The sequence below is a fragment of the Hibiscus syriacus genome, unplaced genomic scaffold, assembly GCF_006381635.1.
Source record: "Hibiscus syriacus cultivar Baekdansim isolate YM2019G1 unplaced genomic scaffold, ASM638163v2 tig00110393_pilon, whole genome shotgun sequence".
Taxonomy (NCBI): Eukaryota; Viridiplantae; Streptophyta; class Magnoliopsida; order Malvales; family Malvaceae; genus Hibiscus; species Hibiscus syriacus.
In genome coordinates this window covers 1,457,757-1,482,706 of record NW_024062721.1, presented here as the reverse complement: position 1 = coordinate 1,482,706, position 24,950 = coordinate 1,457,757, and the positions used below count along the sequence as shown (strand labels likewise).

The 24,950-nt window shown below is 36.5% G+C and overlaps 1 protein-coding gene, 1 long non-coding RNA gene, 1 other non-coding gene and 1 pseudogene across 3 annotated transcripts; all 4 read right to left on the bottom strand.

Moving 5' to 3' along the window:
- Positions 1-1,173: 1,173 nt before the first annotated feature.
- On the bottom strand, positions 1,174-4,987 carry LOC120123540 (probable LRR receptor-like serine/threonine-protein kinase At3g47570). The gene is made up of 4 exons (XM_039142399.1): positions 4,336-4,987; positions 4,114-4,257; positions 1,629-3,614; positions 1,174-1,535 (listed from the first exon to the last, which is right to left on the bottom strand). Exons 1-4 carry the CDS (start codon positions 4,961-4,963, stop codon positions 1,174-1,176), a joined length of 3,120 nt encoding a protein of 1,039 aa, XP_038998330.1. The 5' UTR covers positions 4,964-4,987.
- A 1,698-nt stretch (positions 4,988-6,685) lies between these two features.
- Positions 6,686-6,758, bottom strand: TRNAA-AGC. The gene has a single exon. It is a non-coding gene; the product is annotated as a tRNA-Ala (tRNA).
- A 1,060-nt stretch (positions 6,759-7,818) lies between these two features.
- LOC120123432 lies at positions 7,819-9,281 on the bottom strand. Its single transcript, XR_005516189.1, has 3 exons — positions 9,267-9,281; positions 8,722-8,888; positions 7,819-8,287 (listed from the first exon to the last, which is right to left on the bottom strand). It is a non-coding gene; the product is annotated as an uncharacterized LOC120123432 (long non-coding RNA).
- An 8,251-nt stretch (positions 9,282-17,532) lies between these two features.
- LOC120123431 lies at positions 17,533-24,032 on the bottom strand (annotated as a pseudogene).
- Positions 24,033-24,950: the final 918 nt, after the last annotated feature.

The following is a 24,950-nucleotide window of genomic DNA, read 5'->3' as shown; positions in this document are numbered from 1 at the left end:
TTAAAAGTTCTTTTATCTAACCATTTTAACATCGTTCTCATGTTAATATTTCATCTAATGATGGCTTTGTATATTTCTTGTTAAAATCGTTCTCATATTTATATATTTCTTGTGTATTTATATTTATTTTATTTCTTTATCTAATGATGACCTTTAAGATAATGAATGAAAAAGTTCATGAGCAACAAGTAGGTTACCAGAAATTTGTAAAACACATTAATTTTAGAAGTGCATAATGGCATGATCCCCTTAAGGTGGTTAACAATAGTTTTAAATGCAATCTTAAAAATAACCGTCAATGGCTAATCGATTTAAAAAAAATTATTAATCACGGGCATTAGCTCTTTGGGATCAACATAATGACCCCAAAAGGTTCAAAAGAAAGAAATAGTTGAAAAGTAAAACGCAATCCATACTCTCTTAGAGGTTAAGTCAGGTCGGCTCTGGGTAATTTTTGGCCCGAGACGAAATAAAAGAAATGAACTTTTATTTATGTTCTTTATTTTTTGGCCCATAATTAAATAAAAGAAATGAATCCCTATTTATGTGATATTAACATGCATAGTTTAGATATTATTATAGAAAATATTATGGGCCCTAGGCGGGCGCCCCTCTTGCTCCGACCCAGGGCCGACCCTGGTTAAGTGGTGATGGTCCGATTGATGAAATATTGAAACCTTTAATGAAGCTCATCTATATTTATTTAATATATATCAATGTATTGAATTCGATTCATGATGGTTGTTAGGAATTCGTAAATGAGAAGAGAATCAAAAGCAAGATCAATATAAATGAGATATATATAAGAAATAAGATTTAATATGATTCGATTTTATTTTATCTCTATAAATAAAAGAAACAATAATCCAATATAGAGATTACAAAGAGTTTTTTTGTTTCATATATCTCAAAATTTGATATATATACTAATGTATACCAAAAATACTCTTTCAATATCTTATAAAACTATCTTTATTACCTAAACCTTAAAAATTGCAAATAATTTCTCTTCAAAATAATTTGAAAGATTAAGACTCTATTTATGAAGCTAAATGTTTGGTCACTGAAAATTACATAAATAAATTATAAATATTAAATTAAAAATTAATTAGTAGAAAAAACAAGGTAAATAGACGTGAAACCATCCTGAATATAATCTACTTGATGTGAAGATTAAACATGTTCAACTTGAACTTGATTCAAGTACATGGCTTTGATCTTCTTCAACCTGGCAACAACTTCTTCAATATCAATCCTCTCCTCTGCTAAGTCGGCCGAACATTGCAGGGCTAATTGCAGGACGGAAGATACGCAATCCTTTACCGCTAATCCTTCTCTATCTACCGTATTTAGCAAATTAGTGTCCATAACATGATCTACTTCAAACGGTAATGATTCTTTCACCCAACATTTTAGGCTCATTTCTTCGGCAAACATGTCGTTTGTTGGTTTCTTTCCGGTGAAAGTTTCCATAACAAGAATCCCGAAACTATACACATCACATTTGGTTGAAACAATTCCTTCTGAACCGTATTCTGTGTAACAAACGAAATCATCTGAAAAAATAATTTCAAGGCAAATGCATGTCTATGTGATCGTATATGAGTAGAAATACTAATTTGCATTACCTGGTGACATATAACCTATAGTTGCTAGTGTCTTGGTTTGTGTCATTAAGTCTTCTTCACCCAAGAGTTTTGCAATGCCAAAATCACCCAGGTGTGCGACCATGCTTTTGTCCAGGAGGATATTGTTTGGCTTTAAATCGCAGTGAACGACCGGTGGGGTGTGATTGTGGTGGAGATATTCCAGTGCCGATGCGATATCGATCATTATGTTCAGCCTTTTCGAAATATCCAGATCATGGTTGTGAGAATAAAGCCACTTCTCCAAGCTTCCATTGGGCATGAACTCGAGTACCAAAGCTTTGAATTCGATGTTAGAGCAACTACTGATGATTTTAACCAAATTTCGATGACGGATGTTGCGAAGTACCTCGCACTCGACATCGAAGCTTTTAAGGGCTCTATCTTGATTTGTATCGAAGACTTTTACCGCAATGGTCATCCCGGTTGGGAGAGTCCCTTGGTATACTGACCCAAAACTCCCTGCTCCTAGTAAATTGCTTTCGGAAAATCCATCGGTGGCTTCATGGAGATCATGGTAAGAAACCCTTCTCCATTCAGCCAATGGTAGCAAATCATCGTGCACTTCATCTTTCAAACTTCGACATCGTAAAAGGACAATGACCATGGTCGATATTAATATCACCGAGCCGGTTGCAGGTAGGATATATAATAAAAGCTTGGAACTCCCGGACCTTCTAGAGGGATCATCAGTTCTGCAGAGTGGGACTTGAAACTGTGGTGAACCACACAACTCTTCATTGCCTATGAATGATCGGCTTGAGTAGTTCTGCAACGGCCCTCCGTTCGGAATTTCCCCTGTGAGTCTATTGAAAGAGACATTCAAATATTTGAGATTTCGTAGATTCTCTAACGACTTCGGGATCGATCCTGAGAGGTTGTTTCTCGACAAATCCAAGTACTCCAAACTTGTCAACTCATAGAAAGACTGAGGAACAGAGCCCTGTAACATGTTACCAGATAAGGAGAGATGAGTTAGGTGCATGAGACCAGCAATGCTGCTCGGGATAGCACCGGAGAACCGATTATCAGACAAATTCAAATTGGTCACAGACTTCCAGTTCCCAATATCAACCGGGAGAGAACCAGTTAGGGAATTTGAAGATAACTCCAGGAACAAGATACCATTAAGTCTCGCCAAGGTCGACGGAATCGAAGTAAACTTATTTGAGCCTAAGAACAGATTTCTCAGAGAAACAACATCACCTAAGCATGCTGGAATCGGTCCAGATAGTTCATTATCCGTGAGAGTCAAGTAAGCCAAACTCCGCAAATGACATAACTCGGACGGGATCGATCCGTGTAGCTTATTACTCCCAAGGCTAACATTTTGAAGGTCACTCAAATTCCCAAGTGTTGCAGGCATTGTTCCAGTAAACTCATTGTGATCAAGCCCCAACCAAAACAGCCGCCTTAACTTTCCGATTTCACTTGGGATCCGGCCCTTAATGCTGCAATGAGAAGCATAGAAAAGGGTTACAGAAGCAGATAAATTCCCCACAGAAACCGGAAGTTCACCGCTGATCAAAGGATTATCATCAAATATCACAACTTGCAAGTCTTTACAGTTTGTCAACGATGAGAGAAAGCTCAATTCAGGGTCGCTACTTAAATTGTTATGTCCTACGTCGAAGTGTTGCAGATCTTTTAGATTGCCAAACGTGCTTGGAACAAGCCCGGAAAAGGAATTGTTCGTTAGCTGAAGATAAATAAGTTTAGAGGCATTGGAGATGGAACTTGGGATCGGTCCAATGAGTTCATTTATCTCAAGATAAAGCCCTTCGAGTTTCGGAAGTCCATGACCCGTAACTGGTGGAAGCTGGCCGGAGAGTTGATTGAAACCAAGCCAAATAACTCTTGTAGTAGACATGTTAAAGATCGAAGGAGGGATGAAACCAGTGAAATTATTATGTCCCAAAAATAAGATTTCTAGATTCTCTAGGTTTCCAAACTGAAATGGAAGTGTACCTGCCATAATGAGTAAGCTGTTAAGACTTAAACACGATATCTGGTGTTAACAAAGACCTAAATGAAACAAGGCCGTCAATGAACTAACTTATTAAGTTTAATAAATGAGTATAACTAAAAAATTTATCTTCATTTAATAAATGAATTAATATAAAGAAGTTTCTGTTCAATTATGATCACAAACAATCTCATTTGAAAAACTCGTTTATCATGTTCTCCTTTTACTTTAATTTTTTTATATTTTAAATATCGGTGAAGATAGAGACTAAATTGAGTATAATATGAACTTTAGAATTTAAACTGGTAAAGTTTAAAGAGCCTAAGAATTAATGGTATAATTTCATCATTTTAGTAAATATGTTTAAATGTTGAGCAACACATTCACAACCGTTAAATAACTAACAAGAGTTTTTTTTTTTAAAAAATAAACCAACATCGACGTAAACTTATTCCTCCAAACATACCCCTACAAAGGAAACCATTTACAGCTATAGTATACCTGACAAGCTATTATAAGAAAAGTCAAGGGAACTCAGAAATGTCAAGTTCCCAATACTTGAAGGCACAGGCCCTGTTAAGTTGTTCCATGAAAAGCTAAGCATCTCTAAGTTCAGAAGATCACCGATCGTCCCAGGGATTTGACCTACAAAAGAATACCTGTGGGGGTAAGAAAAAGAACAGCAGAAACATGTCTTGAAACATAAACTGTGGAAAATGGAACCTGAAAGCAGGTTACTTTCCAAAGACAATATCTTCAAGGTGGAAATGTTTCCAAACCCGACAGGAATCCGGCCTTGCAGATTGTTTCTGTTCAAATTCAAAATCTCCAGCTTTGGTAAATAGCACAGAGACGATGGGATTAAACCCGTGAAGTTGTTTCCAAATAGATACAAGGTTCGAAGACGGGTGAAGGAAGAACCAAACCACGACGGGACTTCCCCACTGATTTGGTTGTTCCCCAAGTTCATGTGGCTCAACCGACGCAGATTAGCCAATTGGTTGGGTAATGAGCCATGGAAACTGTTGTTAAGAATGGTGAGGCTTGACAAGAAAGAAAGATTTCCCAGGTCCGGTGGGATGGTCCCTACCAGAGCCATGCCTGTGAGATTTAAAGCCGTGATTCTAACGTTCATGGATCCGCAGGTGACGCCGATCCAACTGCAGACCGGCGTGGTGATGGACCAGTTGGTTGATAAGAGGTTTCGAGGGTCGGAAGTTATACGAGATTTGAGTACGAGAAGAGCAGACTGATCTGTGGTGATGTTGGGTGATTGGGTTGATGAAGAAGAAACAAAATATGGAAACAAAATCAGAGCAACAAGAGGGAGCATGGAGCGAGTATTTGTCATTTGATGAAATGATCAGCAAAATGAACCAGCCTTTCTTTTCCTGAGAATTTAAGTTGCATGTATCTGTTAGAATGTGGATTGGATTTCCAGGCTTTCAGATTTGTCAAATTGGAAGACATCGAATGTCAGAGATGACTGCCCCCAATGGGACCGATTTTCGCAAGTTGTGCAAATTGCCAATGTGATGATTTTGTTTTGATCCCTAAATTAACAAGGTATCCATAATTTGATCCTTCAATGCTCAGCTATAAATAGTCGAATCATTTGCCATTGAAAACCACCCCAAAAATCATTTCAGCATTTATAATATTATGAAAATAATAAAGTTTTATCATCCGCTATAATAATAATTACTGAAATGTAAAAAAAATATCCTTTATTTTTTTTTATTAATCTAAGGTACAAGGTAGTATTTTTTTTTTATAAAAAAATAACATTTGATAGTAAAAATTTATCACCCTTGTAGTTATTAGTGTTCAAATTTAAGATCTTTTTAGAGATAACAGACATCATTTTGACCACTGAAGTAGCTTGGTTAGTACGAAAATATGCTTTATTAAACCTCAATTCAATATGTTATCTTTATTATTTATTTATTTCGTTCAATATGGTATTTAAATATTTAATAGTATAACTAGTTTATCCGTTATGCATTTAAGTAATTTTCATTTTGATTGAGTTTTAAAATTATATTCGTGTGAAAAATAATTTAATTTTTCTAACTGATACTTGATGTTTTAGCGATATTTGTGATTCATCTTTTTTATACTGAGAATTTATTTGATATATTGTTCTTAAATTATATTTCTTATTTCAGGATCTATTATGTAATAATGAATATTGTTTATTTACGTCGAAATGATATCAAAATTTGGATAAAACGAATCATCAAACACTTCGTCCATACAAATGAGGTGGAGGATGGTAAATGTAAATTTCTGAATAAAATTACTTGATGAATCTGATCATTTTGATATGAGATGTCGTAGATATTTTTTTCCTATGAGATCTAGACATCATCATTAAGAGAAAATAATCCACAAATGACGAAGCGACTAAAACAATAATATTTTGTGAATCAGGTGCCACAATCATAAGGCAAAGAACCCTCCTGCAGTGCACCAGAAAAACCACCTTGGCTTGAATCAATATAGCTGGGATATCAGCACAATCCCGCAGATCGTGCATACAGTTTCCTCATGAACACCACACATCGGAATCGGACGTGTCCATTACTCAAATTAGCCGACCACCAAAAGGAATATTAGCTTACTCTTTCTCTGGTTTGGGGTTGTAGCCATTTGAGCAAAGTAGTATATTCTGCCGACATTCATGGTTGTTTTGCCAGCATGGTTACTGCTGCTACATACTGAAGAAGTTTGATTAGGACCACGCAAAGGATGGGTTTTGGCTGACCCTCTCTCGTCGATCGTACCTTGTTAGATTCTTTGACAAGTTTTGCCATCTTAGAAACATTGGCATGATTATCAGACGCCAAACCACTCATGTCATGAAGTTTAATATTTTTGACAAATCAGCTTTGTCACAGCGATATCTGATGAAGAGAAAATCCAAAGATTGCCAAGAACAGCAGAAACATGGAAAAATAGGTAGAAGAAAGGATTAGTGAAATTCAGGGAGAAAAAATTAGAGAGACAAACAAAAAGAACATTGCTGGGTTGATCACAGAGTGAGAATAGAAAGTCCGCATAAAAATAGAAATGGAGATGCGGGGTATCGATCCCCGTACCTCTCGCATGCTAAGCGAGCGCTCTACCATCTGAGCTACATCCACATTGATGATGGTTTAAAGCGTTTTTTTTATTAATTATAAATATAAATCAACATCAACTTAAATCCTTGTTTTCACAATTTTGGCCTGGCTTGGTATCATGGGTTCAGGAGAAGGTGGTCGAATAAATAAGAGTTGTTCAATATTACTAATAATTAAAAGTTATTCAATATTTGTGTCTGTCACATATCCTAATATACACGAGTACGGTCCAAAGACTCACTAAATCCATAGAAAATGTAGGGAAAAATAAATATACACTCACATCCAAATCTGAATAACATAGCTGCTGGGTAAAGAGGGAGATTTGGTAGAAAGAGAATAATAACCAGGATATCTGATGACATTTCTGTTAGTTTACTCTTTCTGGTTTGGGCAATTTGTATATTCTGCTGACATTCTTGGTTGTTTTGCCAGCTTGATTACTGCTAAATACTGAAGAAGTCTGATTAGGACCATGTAAAGGCTGGATTTTGGCTAACCCTCTCTCGTCCATCGTGTCATATTAAATTCTGTGACAAGTTTTGCCATTTTAGAAACATTGGCATGATTATCAGACGCCAATCCACTTGTGCAGTTGAGTATTTTTTGGCAATCAGCTTTTTAAAAGTGATATCTAATGAAGAGCAAATCCAAAGATTGTCAAGAACAACAGAAAATGGCAGAAAATGGGAAAAAAAGGTAGAAGAAAGGATCAGTGAAGTTCAAGGAGAAGAAATAAGAGAGACAGACAAAAAAAAATTGTTGGATTGATCATAGAGTTTGAGCAATATTTGTAAAAAAAAAATCAGTGAATTTAAATCAACCTAATCCTTGTTGGTCAGGTTTGGTATCATGGCTTCAGGACAAGGTGAAGGAACAATTAAGAGTTGTTCAATATTTCCAAAGTTGGTTCCCGCAGGGTAAGGTAGAAATTGAACAACATTTATGTTTGCTCAAGAAATAAAAGTTGAATAAGGAGAATAAAAATGTTAAAATTTCGGTCATAAATTTAGTTTGATCTAATATAATCGAGAAATTGTATAAACTTTTACACCAGTGAATGTAGATCTCTCCCCTCTGTATAAACATATTGTGGGGGTGGCATGACTGAAATATGAGGTGTCAGTTTGCCAAAAAAATGCTTACAGAAACAACAACGGATACTGGTTGATGAGAGAGAGAAAAGGGTTTGCCATTTTCAGTTAATAACACGGCACCTTTCTCTATCAAGAACCAATAGGTAAGGAAATAGAGTGGCTGCATGTGGTCCATAATATTTACAAAATATTGCACTCACTCGATTTTGTAATTACCCAAATGACTAAAATTCCTTGAGAGTTTTTGAATTTCTGTAAATAATGAGGAACAGTGATCCTCCTAACCTAGTGATGCGATTCCTGGAATCTTAAGTGTGTGAAGTAGTTTATGCATACACACCACCAAAAGAATTCTTAGATTAGTAAACAGCAACCTCAATCGATGATTGACAATCTTTAGCGGACTGAAAAATCTTCAACAAAACAAAATGCCTTTGCAAGAATGTCCTCTGCCTGCAAAAGACGATGTCATAGATGGTTACATCTCGAATTACTGGCCGGTAACTCTTACAAAACTCACATTGGATGCGAGGAAGGTGTTAATAACTAGTCGATGGAACTTACTTCTGCAATGCCTTTTTTATATTCATGCAATATTGATCTTAAAATACCAAGAGATCTCAAGGCATCTAGAGTAGTACTGCAAATATCTTTGGAAGCTATCGGAATCATGCAATCTATCGAGCAATGAACACATAGAAGGTAAAACATAAATGCTTCTCTGCAGCTCGACAGTATATGTTGCAACATAATTCTAAATGAATGAGAGAAGTACACCTTAGAATCAAAGATGATTAATCCTAATGAGATACTTATAAAAATAACAAGATTCCGAATATATATATAATCATGAACCACAAAAGCTTAAGTACAGATTAACTGTGTACCTTCTGAGATCAATCCAAGCTTTTTTAACTTCTTCACTCCTAGATGAAAAGTTGCAATAGGAACCACATTTCAAACAATACCCAGGATCAATATGGAGGGAGCTATGTGCTTGATCAAGAGATATGTGAGCCACTTTCTTGACGTCAGTATCATCTGACTCGTATACCTGGAGATAGAATGACAAAGTTACAAGTTCTATCTGATTAACTCTGCAAAACCAACAAAATAATACCCCATAAAGAGCTGATAAACTACATAGTAATATTCACAAAAGCAAGACGTGCTAGTTCAGTTCTTACAAAAAGTGCATAAACTAATTAAGTAAAATTCATTCTGCCAGCATTATTCATCTTTTATTGGAACTGATTGAATTTTAATTAGAATTTCTCTTAACTATTCATAAATAGGAATTTTAAACATATTTTATTAAAAATTTAGCATAAATTCACCAGTTGAAAATCTCGTGGTGGAGTAGCTAGTCAGTAGTCATTCTTCTACTGTATAGGTAATACTTACTAAATTGCAACAAGAAAAAATGAAGTACCTGCAAATGGGACTCTGTAACATCCGCAATACCGGGTTAGTGACCAAATTGTAAAGTTTCAGAATTTGGTGACTAAAGTAGAAGAATGAAGGAATTCAATGATTATTTGAATATATATTGAAGGTTATTTGGTAATTATTAAAGGAAATTAAGGGTATTATGGTCATTTGACCAGAAGGATTTTTATATTTTTTTTAAGGTAATATAAACGTGGGATGTGTGAGAACCATCCAGAGTGCTCTTCTCCTTTCTTCTTCTTCATACGTGGGGGAGCAAGGCAAAGGTAAGTTTAATTTCAGTTGGTTAATTCTTGAGTTTTAAGCTTAGTTTTGATTCTTTGGGTATTAAATAAGCTTAAGGAAAGCTTATATGGGATTTAAACAATAAGATAAAGGAATTATGAAGGAATTTGCCATATGAGTTTTAAGATGAAATTTTGATATGGTATGGTTGTTGAAGTTTTATGGATGAATTTGACTTGTCATCAATCTAATTAAGAAGTATGAAGTGTTAGAATGGGAATTAGAACACATTGAAATTTGATATGATTTTGAATCTTATATGGATGATAGGATTTTGAGGTTTAAGATGAAATAAATGATATAGATTGGTTTAAGTATGTGTACTAGAGTTAAGAATGAAAAGGGAATGATATATGAAGTGTTTGAGTGGAAATGAAGTAATTTTCGGGTTGAAAATATGATTTCTGGGCAAGGGGAATCGGTACCCATTCAAGGGGAACCGATACCCTTCAAACGACAGAATTCCAGAATGTCTTGAGGGAATTGATACCCCCATGGTAGGGAACCGATTCCCCCTAAAGAAAAATGTTAATATGGTTTAATAAGTTCGTTTAAGTTGCTAGTATCCAATTACAAGGTGTAGGTATCTAATGATTGCCTCAAAATGTACATGTATGTAGATTCTATGCATAAAGCAACTCCGAACGTTTGGCAAGTAAGATCGATCAAGGAAAAATAACAGATATTGACTAGTGAGGCCAGGTGAGTGCATATTCAATAGTATATGATGTGCGATGGGAATAAGACTTGTGATGAGTCTATTTCCTGAAGTGTTACACATGAATGCATGATAAAGGCATGAGTTGAATATGCATGTATGTATGCTTGATTATATGGATTGATCTGTTCTTTTATGTGTTAGATGATAAAGTATAAGTAATTACATAAGAAAGGTTATGAATTATGAGATAAACTATGTGATCATAGTAAAATATAATTATATTATATGATAAGTGAAATAAGCTAGATGGGAAAGATTCATATGTTTAAATAAAAACTATAAACACATGGGTTGTAGGATAGAATTTATGAAGTATATGAGAAGATTATAGATGTTATATGAAATTGAATTAAGTAAACAGATTAGATATACCTAAAGAAATAATAGAAGTGAGATGTTTATAAGTCTGCCCTAGATGATAGAATATGAATTATAAGAGTGCTATATGATTTATATTAGGATAAATCTGAGGATATATATATATAGATAAATATGAAATGAAATGAAATGAGTTATATGAATACATAATTATGTGAAGAAATGGTGGATTACCTGAACATGTGAATATATTGTCTAAGAGAAGGCATAAGATTAAGATATAAGCAATGTGACTATAAGTATATATGTGCTCTAAGTGATATTGACTTAGGTATTTCTATTATAATGTTACATAATATGTTATGTATGATAAATGAATTATGTGATGGTATAAGAAATGATATGAAATATATATATGTGAAAACAAGTATATGTTATGAGATAAGACCTATGACTATAAGCTACGTGAAGTGTTCTAGGTGTTTTATATATTATATGAAGTATGATCTTATATGAACAAGATATAAGTATGGTTATATGAATAAAGGTGATTGGGTGAGAATGATAATTATATGAAAACATGATATAGGTGACATGTGAATTATATGGAAATGATCTACGTGTAAGTGAACTACGTGACTATGTGATAATATGAAAAGAAGCTATGTGATACGTGATATGTGAAAGTGAATTACAAGTTTATGTGAATATTTGAAATGAAATAATGATAACGCCCATGTTATGTGTCATGAGAGCTAGGGGTATAGTTGGCATGCCAAGAGTCGAGGGTTTACCTATATTCTACGGAACATATGGACAGTTTTACCTATGTCTTTCGAGACATATGGACAGTATACCTATGTTCTAAGGAACATATGGACAGTTTACCGAGGATCTTTATGACCTCTGGATAGTTACAGGGATCTGTGTGACCTCTGGATAGGTCCTTCGGGACATTTATGAGCTGTGGTGACAGCATAGTGGTTGCACAACCTCAATAGACTCACATATCTACAGTTCTCACAGGTGCACATGGGCTAATAAGAGAGATAACATGGAATGTAATGTATAAGAATATGTGATGTATATACTTATGGTGATATGTCATGTGTTGCTTGAATTAATGATGTTGATAAAGATAATAATATACATGGGCAATGCAATTGGAAGACAAACGAAAAGTGAAAGTAATACAAGAAGATATGTTGCGTGTGTGTATGACATGATTATATATATTGTTATCATGCAATAGATACATGCATATTGAAATGTCATGATTCAATGGTATGAATGCACGTTCATGAATTATTGTTATATGTTTAATTATTGCCTCACTAAGTCAACGACTTAGCGTGTGATTGTTTCACACGTAGGTTTCGAGAAGAATAAAGAGTAATGCGGAGCAAGACAGGTCAGTTCTCCTTACCAAATGTCAGATCAGAAAATGTATGTACTGTTTAAGAGTGTAGTTGGCATGTAGTCTAAAGATATAATGGTATGAACTCTGATATCTGTTGTAAACGTTTTGAAGTAATTTAAATGTTATCAAAGTTTTAAATTACTCACTATTTTATACGAATAAATGTTTGAAAAGTCAATGTGACACTTCGGACTCGTATCCGGGTCGGATACGGGTTGGGGGTGTTACAGACTCATTGCTGATTGTTTCTAGAATGTTAGGTTTCTTCTTCTCACAGTTAGCCACAAGATTATCCAAAACCACTCCAGAACAATTTGGATTAACGCAACAAAATCCACTAACTACATGATCAGATACATTCACTTTGAACAACCACGACACCAACACCGAAAAAGTACTCTTCTTCAAGAAATTAAGGCGTTCTTTGCAGTCCCATTGCCCAACCTGTATAATAGGAACTTTAAATCATTCACGGGAAGCCTTGCCTCATCCGATAGTAATAAGGCTCCAGGCCCGGATGGCTTAAATATGAGATTCTTCAAGAGTTGGCAGTCAATCAAGGTAGACATCTTAAGGTTTCAAGGATGTCTATAAGGGGAGAAGGTGGGAGGAAGGCGTCAATCACTCCTTTATCACTTTAATTCCGAAGACAAGTAATCCGGAAAATGAGAGGTCTATCGTCCGAAAGCCTAGTTGCAGGGCTGTAAAAGATTCTGTCGAAAGTTCTGTCAGAAGGCGAGGATGTGTGTTCGTCGAAAGTATCGAGTTGGTTCCCCTACTTTGAATGGGTGGTGCTGGGATTCCAATTTAGAAGGAATCTATTGGACTGGGAACTGAAAAGTTGGAGGAACTCACTTCGATCCTGAATAATGTTAGTATGGGCTCGTCGGTGGAGGACTGGAAACGGGGAAAGAATTTACTCGGTCAACTCTTGTGTCAAATTAGTGGTTGGGTTGTCTGGAAATGATCTGTTCTGGTTGAAGAATATTTGGAGTAGTCTTATGCCCCCAAGGGTTGAAATTTTTGTGTGGTAGGTAGTTAATCAAAAACTGACGGTTAAATCTGAATTAATAAGAAGAGGCATAAATGGGATTGTAGACCCCCTTTGCCCATTCTGTGGTTTGTTCACCACCTATTCTTTACTTGTAGTGTAGTTTGTGGTCTTTGGGTTCGGTTTCTATGGCTTTGGAATGTTTTTTCGATGGTTTCTAATTCGAAAAAAGTTTTCTTGGAAGCATGGCCTAGTTTATGTACAAAGTCTGTAATTTGGAACTTCATCCCTAGTGTCATCTTGTGGACCATCTGGAAATTTCAAAATTCCATCATCTTGAGAATGGGAAGCTGTATCAACCAACCTCTTCTTTTAGCTTGTTTCAGGTTGGTTCTTAGTTCTTGGCAAAGTTCCAAATTGTCATCTCTTTTGATTGTCTGGTGGGGAATCCTACTTGGCTGATTCTTGCCCTACCATCAAGGCCTTAATTCCATCCCCCTCCTTTGGTCTCCCCGCCCTTGGGTTCTTTAAGGTAAATGTTGATGGGGTTGTGAATAAAGATTAGTTGGGAAGTGGCATTGGTGGGCTACTGAGAGATGAATAGAGTAAGTTATCGGGGTCGTTTCTCCTATGCTGCTGGCCCAAGCCTCCAATTTTTGTTGAATTGAATATCATTCAAGCGGGCCTTTCCTTATTTGTAGAATCTAAATGGTGTGATAAAGGTAGACTGATTCTGGAAAGTGATAGTCCCATATTTTTGGAGTGGTTAAAAAATTTTGGAAATTGTCCTATGACTTTTTTAATTTTAGGTAAGGAATTGTGAATGTGCATTGGTTCGTAATGTGATCTTTAGACAAATTAAGTGTTCCGCGAATTGGGAGGCGGATAGGGTAATTAAAGAGTTTTGTGACTAGAGAGTGAGTGTACTTAGAGGGGACTTGCTTAGCTTCTGGTTTCTCAGCATAATTGTAATCTTGCTTTGTGTTGGTTCTAATGAATAAAATTTTGAGGTACTTTTCTTCCTTCTAATGGCCGTCGTAATACGATGGTTATTAAAAGGGTTTTTAATGAGACCTCTTCTCTTTATGAGAGAGAATGGATAAATCTTGCAAGTATTTTTATGGTTTATTTGCTTTTTCACCAAGACCTTGCACATCAGCCTATTGACAAAGTGAAGAGAGGTAACATGGTTAAAATCATGTCAAGCAAAACCTTGATCGAGAATGTGTAGATAAGTCTTTACCTATCTAGGATTATACGAAAATAAAGCTAGCTCCAGAAGCTCACATTAAGCAAAAGGATTCCAACCTTCTCTTGCTTCCTGAATTGTTTAGGAATGGATTATCCTTCGGTTATTTATTATTTTTTAGGGTTGATTCAAATTTAAACAGCACGAAACTTTAAGTCTCATTTCATGCTAGGTGAACAGAACCAAGCATTAAAAAGGCAATTACAAGAAGAGGTTAGAAGGTACAGTAAGACTATACTTGAGGGTAAAAAGAAAAATTGAGATTGTAGTATAATTTCATAAATATAAATGAATATCAGAGAAAGAATGATAGAGGACCTGTGATATAGAGTTTCCATTAATTGACATCTCCGAACTGTAAGAGCAACAACAATAACAACAATAACAAAACCCTATTCCCATATGCAATGGGGTAAGGGGGAGGTGAGGTAGTAGGCTGCCCCCAACGTCTTCATATGCGCGTCTGTAATTTGAAGTAATCCCTGCAAATAAATCCCTGCGTGGAAAATCTGCTTATAGACAGAAACGTAAGTCCCGGCTAAATTTAAAAGAGGAAACATGAAGAGAATGATAAACAGAAGTCAACGATAGCAAGATGCGATAAGGAATAAAGTTAAAATGGTTAAAACCTAAACTAAGATAACACTACTCTGCCACCCTAATTCTAAGCCTACATAAATTCCAATGACAGAAACATATAAAAAGTAGAATTCATGGAAATTACTATAAAGGCATTAAAAACGAAGACTGAGATGCCCACACTACTCAGCTACTCTGGTCTTAAGTCTCCATACTTTCCTATCGGAGGTCATGTCCTCGATAAGGGTTAAATCCTTCAAATCAGATCTCAAGCAGTCTACCCACTTCCTCATTGGTCGTCCTCTCTTTCTGGCACCGTCGACTGTTATCGACTCTACCCTCTTGACTGCATCCGACGGTTGTCGCCTAAGAACATGCCCAAACCATTGTAGTCTTCCCTCCCTCAATTTTTCGGATACATGCACCACCCCCAAATACATCCTAATTGTAGAGTTTGGTCTCATGTCCCACAGAGTCCTACCACATGCCCATCGAAGCATTCTCATTTCTGCGGCCTCCATCCTCCTCAAGTGATCTTTCTTGATTGCCCAATATTCTGATCCATACAGCAGCGCTGGTCTTATTGTCATTCTATAAAATTTTCCCTTAAGTTTTAGAGGCATCTTCTTGTCACACAAAACTCCAGTTGCAGCCTTCCACTTTAGTCATCCCGCCTTTATACGGTGTGTAACGTCATCATCTACACCCCCATTTTTATGTATCATAGACCCTAGATACTTGAAACAATCCTTTGAGGGGAGAACGTGTCCTTCGATGCATACTTCTACATTTTCATCGTTTTGGTTCCCACTGAAGTTTGAACATAAATACTCTGTCTTTTCAATATTGATCCTTAGACTTTTTTCTTCCAAGGCAGTCTTCCAGGTAGCCAGTCTACCATTCAGCTCAGTTTTTGTTTCAGCAACTAGGACAATGTCGTCAGCGAAAAGCATACACCATGGAACACCGTCTGGAGTCGCACAATAGACGTCGTCCATAATCAAGGCGAAGATGTAAGGGCTAAGAGCCGACCCCTGGTGGAGTCCGATTTCCACCGGGAAAGTCTCGGTGTCGCCAACTGTAGTCCTGACGTATGAAGATCTACAGTACATATCACGAATCACCCAGATATAAGCAGTTGGGATCCGTCTCATTTCCAAGGTCTTCCAGATCGTATCGCGGGGAACGCTATCATACGCCTTCTCAAGATCAATAAACGCCATATGAAGATCTCTATTTTTTCCCTATATTTCTCCATAAGCCGTCGAAGTAGATGAATCGCCTCCGTAGTAGACCTGTCCGACATAAAGCCAAATTGGTTTTCCGAAACCCTAGTAATCAGTCTCAACCTAGCCTCTATCACCCTTTCCCATAGCTTCATGGTATGACTGAGTAGTTTAATACCTCTGTAGTTACCACAACGTTGGGGATCTCTTTTATTCTTATAGATTGGTATCACCGTAGATTCTCTCCACTCCTCTGGCATGTTGGCGATCTCTAAAATAATATTAAAGATGCTGGTCAACCACTTAACTCCATCTTCTTATAGAGCCAACCACACAGTGATAGGAATTTGATCTGGACCGACAGCTTTGTCCCTCCCCATCTTTCTAAGAGCCATTTTGACTTCCTCAATCTCAATCCTACTTGTAGGGCAGTCATTGACCGTAGTATGATGGTCGACTGATCCATCAATGGTACTATCTCTACAGAGAGAGGCATCGTCATTAAATAATCCGAAGAAGTAACTACCCCAAACCCTCTTAATATCATGTTCTTTCACTGAAAGAACACCATTTTTTTCCTTAATAAACCTAATGCTACCTAGATCCTTTTCCCTATTCTCGCTGGATTTTGCAAGCCTGAAGATGCCGTTTTGTCCTTCCTTGGTGTCTAATCTCTTGTACATTTCCTCGTATGCCTTATCCTTTGCTTTAGCCACTGTTTTCTTGGCTTCCCGCTTTGCCTCCTTGTATCTATGTTTAGCTCTCGATCTTTCCTCGTCGTTATTGCATTGTAGAAACTTCTTGAAGCAAGTTTGTTTTGTCTTCACCTTAGTTTGGACTTCTTCATTCCACCACCACGATTCTTTATGTTCCTTGACCTTCCCTGTTGACAATCCAAGGGTGTTTTTTCCCACCTCTCTGATGGAATTTGCCATATTTTTCCATAACATATCTGCATTATTTGAGTTTGTAGTTCCAAAACCTGTATGAGACAAAACCTTACTCCTAAAGTCATCAGCTGTCGCTCCATGTAAATTCTTCCAAAGGATCCTAGGTTTACCTAGTTTAGCCCTCCTATGAGTTTTTTGCCCGTGGCGTACACCAAAACCAACAATCTGTGTTGTGATGCACATGCCTCTTCAGGGAACACCTTACAGTCAATGCAAGCCCATCGATCCCGATTTCGAACCAGGATGTAGTCGATTTGGGTACAATGTCCCCCGCTATGGAACGTAATCAAATTCACATCTCTCTTGTTAAAGGAGTTAGTGACCACCATATCGTGTGCAGTAGCAAAATCAAGCAACGTGCGCCCCTCCTCGTTCCTACTACCAAAACTGAAACCCCCATGAATACTGTCATACCCGTCGATTGCACTACCTATATGGCCATTGAAATCTCCCCTTATGAAAACTCTTTGGTCCTCCGGAATGCTCCTAAGTACATCATCTAACGAATCCCAGAAGCAACATTTCTCCCCCTCCCCTAGGCCAACGTGTGGGGCGTACACTGAAAAGACATTCACCACTTTCGCTTCTAAAACAACCTTAATCATCCGAACTGTAAGAGCGTTGGAGACAAAATAACAATACAATGGACTATATATGTAATTCCAATTTGTTTTCTAGCGGCATTTTCTAATAACTCTCACAAAGCCCTTACAAGTAGAAAAACTACAGGCCATAAGCTGGAATATCAACCCTTGACATTAGTTATCCATTACAGAATTAAACTTAACATCCACATTAAACTTGAGGAATATACCAAAAATTCCGAAAGATTAGGAACGTCAGTAAATTGTCCTTTCTGCTCCATGGATTTCACTACTACTCGACCAGCCAGAACTACATCAGAAGGCAATATTGCAGGCCAATGCACACCTTGACATTCATGTTTATGTTCTGGAATGTGGTCAAGTTTTGGATCGCAATCACTGCCTCCAATTATATATGGACACTCTTCGTTACAGTTGGGCTTCTTTTTGGGGATGCTAATTTTACTAGAATAATTTACGTGTATTTGTCCACCTGCTTGCATTTTGCATTGTTGGGAACAGTACAATGGCAATGAACATGAAACACAGGGAATTGTATCTGCTGGTAGTTCATTCAAACAATAATGGCAATAAGTTTCCCTGTACTGCTTCAAAATGACCTGTATATAGTATGGCCAAGTAAAGGTTATATTTCCAATTACCAGAATTGGAAGTTTCCACAACCAGAGGATGAGGGCTTTTTTTTTATAGGAATGGCAGGCCTCGTTAAAAACCCCCTTCATGATTAATAGATCATAAAATGCTCTTTAATCAGCGAAAGGAGGAAAAGAGTGCCTTATAATTCATTAAAACACATAAATTACATAATACTTAGGGAACAATCATATAGACTCCCTATACACACCAACCCATAGTAAAAAAATAACAGACCCAAACATAACCAAAAGGCTAAACAGCTAGCCAATACCAGCCTTTGCTAAGGCATCAGCCTCAACATTAGCTGACCTAGCAACCCATTGAATGATGCCTCCCAAACCTCTTAACTTAGTAATAATTTCGTACACAAGGTCTACATATACATTGGGACATCTATCATAGTTCTTGATCCAGTCCACCGCAACTTTACTATCGGATTCAACAATCAAGCGATCCTCAAAACGCCGCTGGATTGAAGCAAAGAAAATCAAGCCCTTCTTAATTGACATAAGCTCTATCAAAATGGGAGGACCCAGACCAGAAGCCTCTTGAAAAGAACCCACCATCGAGCCATTCTCCATTCTTAGAATTCCCCCAACTCCACTTTTCCTCCAATCTGCAGTAGCAGCTGCATCCACATTCAATTTAATATAGCCCTTTGGAGGCCGAGTCCAGGCCTTAATTTTAATGATTGAAGATCTAGAAATAGCGCAACAATCCCCAAGCGAAGGATCACAAATAAGACAGTCCTTTAGAATAGACGTCTCCTTATAGACAGCTAAGAACCATGCAGCCAGCCTACATCTTGCCATAAAGAACATATCAATCTGATCTAAACTCCCCTTATCAAACACAATCGCATTCCTACATTTCCAGATTGTCCAAAACACCACTCCCGGAATGAAAGTCCAGATTATAGAATTAGGTACCAAATCTCCCCAAGCTAACAAGAAACTTTTAGCATCAGCTTGTAACACTGAACAAACTCCCCAAAATCTCAAAAAATTATTCCAAACAGACCACGCGAACGAGCAAGTTAAAAATACATGAGAAGAGGATCCATCCACCTTTTTACATAATGGACAAGCAACATCAACAATTGTTGAAACTCCTCTCTTCTGTAATTCAAGTTTAACTGGCAACCTTTGATACACCACTTGCCACATGAAGATCTCCACTCTAGGAGGCACCAAACCCCTCCAAATGTGCTTCATCCAAAAAGGATCTGCTGTCAAAACAGGACAGCAAGACTTCAAACACGAATTAACAGAAAAAATTCCTTCCCCATTCCCTCTCCAAACCATACCATCTGACATCTCATTATAAAGAGTGAAGTTATGGATTACAGCCATTAACTCAACAAACTGATCCAATTCCCATTCACTTAAATTCCTTCTCAATTGAATATGCCAAACCCAACCTGAAGACCGAAACTCCCCAAACTCATTAAGCTTCCCATTTTTGTTTATCGAAAGAGCAAACAATCTTTGGAAAACCACTTTAAGAGGGGAATCAAGCGCCCAACGATCAAACCAAAATCTGATACTCCCACCATTCCCCACCTTAATATTAAACAAACTTCGAAACTTAGTTCCAAAGTGATCCTCATTGAAATGGTTATTGACCATCGATTTCCAGATCCAAGAAGCATTAGTATGTAGTTTTTCATTGATCGACAAAGAACTAGAATCCAAATTATATTTACTGCAGATTACCTTTTTCCACACTGAATCGCAGTCATTAGCAAACCTCCAACTCCATTTCCCAAGTAGAGCTCTATTCATATAATTAAGATCCACAACACCAAGACCACCCACCCGTTTATTAGAGCAAACTGTTGACCAATTAACCCAATGAATTTTTTTGACCTCAACCCCTCCTCCCCATAAAAATCTAGCCATGATAGCATTGAGTTTATTATATACCGAAACAGGAATCTTGAACAAGGACATATAGTAGGTTGGTAAAGAACACAAAATTGCCTTTAATAAAACCAATCTGCTTGCCATAGACAGAGTCTTAGCCTTCCAACCTGTTAATTTGTTGTAAAACTTCTGCACTATCGGATCCCACATCTGCTGAGAATTTCGCTTAACACCAAGAGGAAGCCCCAAATATTCCGACGGGAAATGACCTACTAAACAACCTATAGCATTAGCCCACTGAGTAACCAATTCCTCAGTAACATTAATCCCAAATAATTTACTCTTAGTGAGATTCAATTTAAGGCCTGACATAACTTCAAAAACTCGAAGAACCCTCTTAACATTAAGAATCTGAGTCTTCGATGCATTGCAGAAGATGATGAGATCATCTGCAAATTGCAGATGAGACAAATTTACAACATTCTCGTCTTTGCCAATTGTCAGGCCGCAAAACAGACCTGACTGGACTGCTTGGATAATCAGAAGACTAAGCAATTCGCCAACAAGATTGAACAGCAATGGGGAGAGGGAACATCCCTGTCTAAGACCTCTAGACAACGAAAATTCATCTGTAGGAACACCATTAGCCAGCACTGACATCGAAGCAGTAGAGACACACATCCGAATCCAGCTACACCATTTTGATCCGAAGCCCATTTTATCCAAAACTTTAAAGAGAATGTCCCAATCTACCGTATCATAGGCCTTCTTAAAATCCACCTTAAAGACACAAGCCTTCAAACCTTTCTTCCTCCATAAGTTGATACCTTCATTAGCAATAAAGGAAAAATCCAAAATTTGTCGACCCGGAATAAAAGCAAATTGTGAGTCACTGATAATATCCTTGATGCAACCTCTCAATCTTCTCGACAAACACTTGGAAAGAATCTTGTACATCCCTCCTACGAGAGAAATAGGTCTGAAATCATCCAAACCCCTAATATTAGAACCCTTCGGGATTAAGGTAATGAAAGAATGATTAATGCCATTCTCCCACTCCTTCCCCAAAAAGAAATTATGGAAAAACTTCAAAATATCCCTCTTCAAGTAAGGCCAGAATTTTTTGAAAAAACCCATATTCAACCCATCCGGCCCAAGAGCTTTGTTACTATCACACGAGTTTATGGTATCCCAAATCTCTTCTTCCTTAAACTCCTTCTCTAGCAACAGACTCTGCTCCAGAGAAATTCTTGAAAAATTCAAATTAATATCCTCCACTTCCAAGGTAGAACGATGATTAAACCCCACTCATGCACACACCAAAGAGAAAGAACATCTCAGCAGACGTAAGCCAGGCTTGGATCTTTTAGTACAATTTTCTTCCCCTCGTTCTAAGCCCCAAACCCTTCAATAAAACAAGATTATCTTATGAAATGCATACAATCACGAAACAAGAAAGTCACCCATTTTGTTCCCATTTCAGTTTTTCACATCAAGAGAACAGGACATCATATCTGCATATGTAACTCATGTGGATGGATAGAGCTCAGTAAAGTACAATGAATTGAATCAAGGGGTGATTAAGCACAATAATTCTCTAAATTCACAGAGTAAATAATAATCTATCAAAGTAAACCAGTTATATCATTCAAACCTTACGTAATAAAGTTAAGGAATCAAATGTACCTAAAATAAAAAGTTAAGGAATTAAATGTACCAAAAATATAAAGTTAAGAACTAAATATCAGTAAGTAGTAAACTGCAATGTTCAAACAGTGATGGATACCAACCATATTATTATACGAAGTGAAAAGAAGCAAAGAGGACACTGAACATGGAATTAAGCAAGGTATTACAGAGAAATGTATTCTTAACTACTCATTAAGCAATGCCTATTCAAATTTATAACCATTTAAAATCAAATGAAAAAACAAACAATAAAACATATAAATAATAATATAATAGATCATACCACAGCATAAGTTTCTTCAGTATGAATCAAGGAAGCTTCAGGAATGTCAAATTGTGAAATCATTCCCCTTCCTTTGTCTTCTGTTTCTACACGCTGTAGTTGTATTTGTTGTGGCACATCCGGCAGATGATTTGTGATGTCTTAGTAATTGAACAAAGAAAAAAAAAGCATCTTTTGCTACAAGTGTATATCGATAATGCAGTTAACAGGGATAAACAATAATTAAAGTAAAATTAAGAAAATCTAACCAATCTACAAAGCCTCTGATACAGAAAGCAGTAAAACATGCATAAGGATTTATAAGCAAAAAGAATTCTTCTCTACAAGAGATTGCAACGATTATAACAAACAAACAAAAAAAAGTATTCCAATATTCCCAATAACTTCTCATTGTTTAGTTGTTAATATCATTTTTTATATAGCATCACACTTTCATTTCAAGTAGAAAATATACATGAAAAAAAAATTAGAATGTAAGGTCCTTCAAATTACACTGCAAAAACAGTGAATAAAATGTTGATATAAAAGGAAAATCTGTGAAAGATAAAAGGATTGGTAATTGATGAAAATTTGAAGGTGAAAATCAGAGATACATGAGCGCCGAGCTAAGGTTACCATCTTACCTGGAATTCCTACAGTTTTCTGGCTATGGTGAACTGGTTTAGACTTTTATTCTCACGAATGCAGTGCAAGTATTTCCAGTTCACTTTCTATCTGTTTCTTTCCCCCTAGCGATGTCTCCATATTCTTAGCAACAGTTAAGTGATGGACCGCATCTTCGTAGTTGCACAGTGTAGCATTCACTTTACCTCTCCTTTACCACACCTACAATAAAGAAATGTTAATGCCACCAGAAACAGCTTAGTTTGGTGGAATCAGCACAAAAAACAATCACAAAAGGAAAGACTGTTATATGCAACTTTGAGACAAAAAGAAAGCTACATGCCTACATCCGTAACAAGAAGATAGAGATGTTTCCATATAATAGGGCATATATATAAATTTTGTCTCAAATCACACAAGCCGAGCTCAATTGTACAAACCCTCCTACAAAAACATTACAATCTTGTGTTTACCCCTCAACCATATTTTTCTCTTTAAAAAATTAATAGCCCATTTTTCACAGTTTGATATAGACAGTGACTGCTGCGAGGCCAGGGCTCCTTTTGAGAGCAAATGCAAATGATTGTGAAGGAAGAGGCCATAAGATGAGTTTAATATGTACCTTAGGATAGGAAGGAGAAATTTCTAGAGCCCTGTTGCAATCTCGAAGAGACTCCATAGGCAGTCCCATTTTCTAGAAAGTTGAAAACCAAAACAATGACAGTTTTCAGGGAATTACATTAGATGAACGATTGAACGTTTGGGAGAGAAAAAAACAGATAGAGAGAGTGACTCGTGTGAAATAAAGAAGCTCGATTCAAATACAATGTGGCAACAAGATTCTTGCCAGTGCCGTGGGCGTCAATGGGAGCAAGACGAAGCGCCTGTCACATTTCCATTAAAACCAGCATGCGAAAGCTCAAGAAAGGGAAAATTCATTCATTACTTCGGTAAAAAAAATGTAAAAAAGAGAAGAAGAGACCTGAGAATAGCAACTTAAAGCCTGGGAGTGATCTCCAGAGGAATAGCATTGATTTCCCTTTTGCTTCAACTCCAAAGCAGCGTCCTTGTTCTTAGCACAAAGACCGGCCTGGGCCGATGGCTGTGCGGCCAAATCCGATATCAACTGATGAAATTGCGGCAAACTGAGGAAATATTGGAGCAGTGAAGACGATAGTGAAGGAAGATCGTCGATACTGCTCTCCGCCACCCTCCGCTTCAGGCTCTCCGGAACCAAACATTTAAGCTTCTCCATTTACGAACGCTGGCTCTTTCTACTGTCTGCTTCACTTCACTGCTTTATATCTTCCTTTTCCTTTTGTCTCTTGTCACTATGACTCTCATTCCTTTCGACTAAGAACTTCAGGGTTAACTCGTGTTCTGTTCTCTCCCTAAACTCAAAGGGTCCAATGCTGTTATTGGTCCATGTATTATATATAAGTTTTGAATCTAGTCCATTTAATTATTTTCATTCAAATAGTGGGTTTAACGTAATGCAACAACTAATTATTGTCAATATTAAGCAAAAGAAAAATAACGACCTATAAAAATAAAAATATTTATTATAATACTCTAATAAAAAATTATATCTATTCATTTTCTATTTCGAATAATTAAATGAAGAAAAAAACAATATTACATGGAAAAGTATAAAAAATTCAATGATAATTTAAGTCTAAAACAAACAATATTTTTATTTAATAATCAATATTTAATTTATTAATTGATTAATCTGAAATAAATTTCATAGAAACTTATTATAATAACAATCTTTTCGATTGAATTTACTTTAATCATTACATTAGAATCAAATTTTGTTTAAAGAATTGAATATTTCATCTCATTAGACCAATCAATTATTAGTTAATAAATGATTTTTAACTACTCGATTTGTTGTAGTATAAGAGTATTCATTTTTGTTATCTTCCTAGAGGTTTTGAGTTCGAGCTAAATTCGAGTGACATCAAAAGAATAAGACAATTTTAAACATTTACTACTTTGTAATCACCATCGCAATTCAAAATAAAAAGATAGAGAGAATTCCTTCTAAAGAAAATTTAAATTTTGACACCACATCATTTTTCTTTATAAAAGTTGAAGGTCTCATTAAAAACTCCCTTTATGTTTTTCAAAATACTGTCAAGTATTCGAAAAGTAACGAAAAGAAAAAAAAAAGTACCTCAAATTTTATTATCATCTTAAATCCATACAAGAAGTTGAAGTACTATCGTCCTTTAAACTCTCCTA